The sequence below is a fragment of the Varanus komodoensis genome, unplaced genomic scaffold, assembly GCF_004798865.1.
Source record: "Varanus komodoensis strain SLA01 unplaced genomic scaffold, ASM479886v1 scaffold524, whole genome shotgun sequence".
NCBI classification, from domain to species: Eukaryota; Metazoa; Chordata; class Lepidosauria; order Squamata; family Varanidae; genus Varanus; species Varanus komodoensis.
Window position 1 is genome coordinate 27,806 of NW_025336119.1, and position 672 is coordinate 28,477.

General features: G+C 46.4%; 1 protein-coding gene across 1 annotated transcript in view; it reads right to left on the reverse strand.

Annotated features, from left to right (window-relative positions):
- Positions 1 to 373, reverse strand: part of DNAI2 (dynein axonemal intermediate chain 2) — a 17,954-nt gene extending 17,581 nt beyond the window's left edge. Inside the window, exon 1 of the mRNA XM_044447664.1 lies at positions 186 to 373. Coding sequence (XP_044303599.1) covers positions 186 to 368 — 183 coding nt within the window. The 5' untranslated portion in view covers positions 369 to 373. The remainder of the gene's footprint in view (positions 1 to 185) is intronic.
- Positions 374 to 672: the final 299 nt, after the last annotated feature.

Below are 672 nucleotides of genomic sequence, written 5' to 3' on the forward strand. Positions count from 1 at the left end.
GTTATGTTATTTCAAGAAAACAATAACCACACATACACATTGCATAGTTTGCAAAAATCAAGAATTCTTGTTTACATTTTCTTCCAAGTGCTGTGGGTAAGTCTCCGTTTAGCTGTCTAGCTGAATTATGCAGCTTGGAAATCCTATCAGCCACTCATCTCAGTTTTATCATCCAAAACTCATACCTCATGTTCTGACATGTCACTGGCACACTGCACTCCCTTATCAATGGGGTCTTTTTCAATAAAATTCATAGCAAGCATTGGATTGGGTTGAATATCCACATTGATCTCTGCCATCCGGTCGGAAAAGCTGCATTGTCGACCAAACTCGCTGCGCTTCTTCACGTAAACGTAGACGATCTCCATGGTGCTCACTTCAAATGAGAGAGAAAAAGCTCACCATGCTGTTGTTTCTTTTCGGCAGCATTCACACGCTACGAAGTGCCACTTGGTGAGGCAGCAAGCCAAGTGTAGGAAACCAGGTTGCCAAGACTGGCACAGTGCACTCAAAGCAATCGCAGGGCCAGATCATGAAGAGGGAGGTGCTATGTGGTGGCCCACTAGAGTTGTAGCCCTGAATCTTTCACCTGGCACCCCAAATCCCTGTGAGACCACCCGTTCTGCCACCTTGCTGTCCATGGCACTTGTGGAAATGCAGGTACAGGGGCCC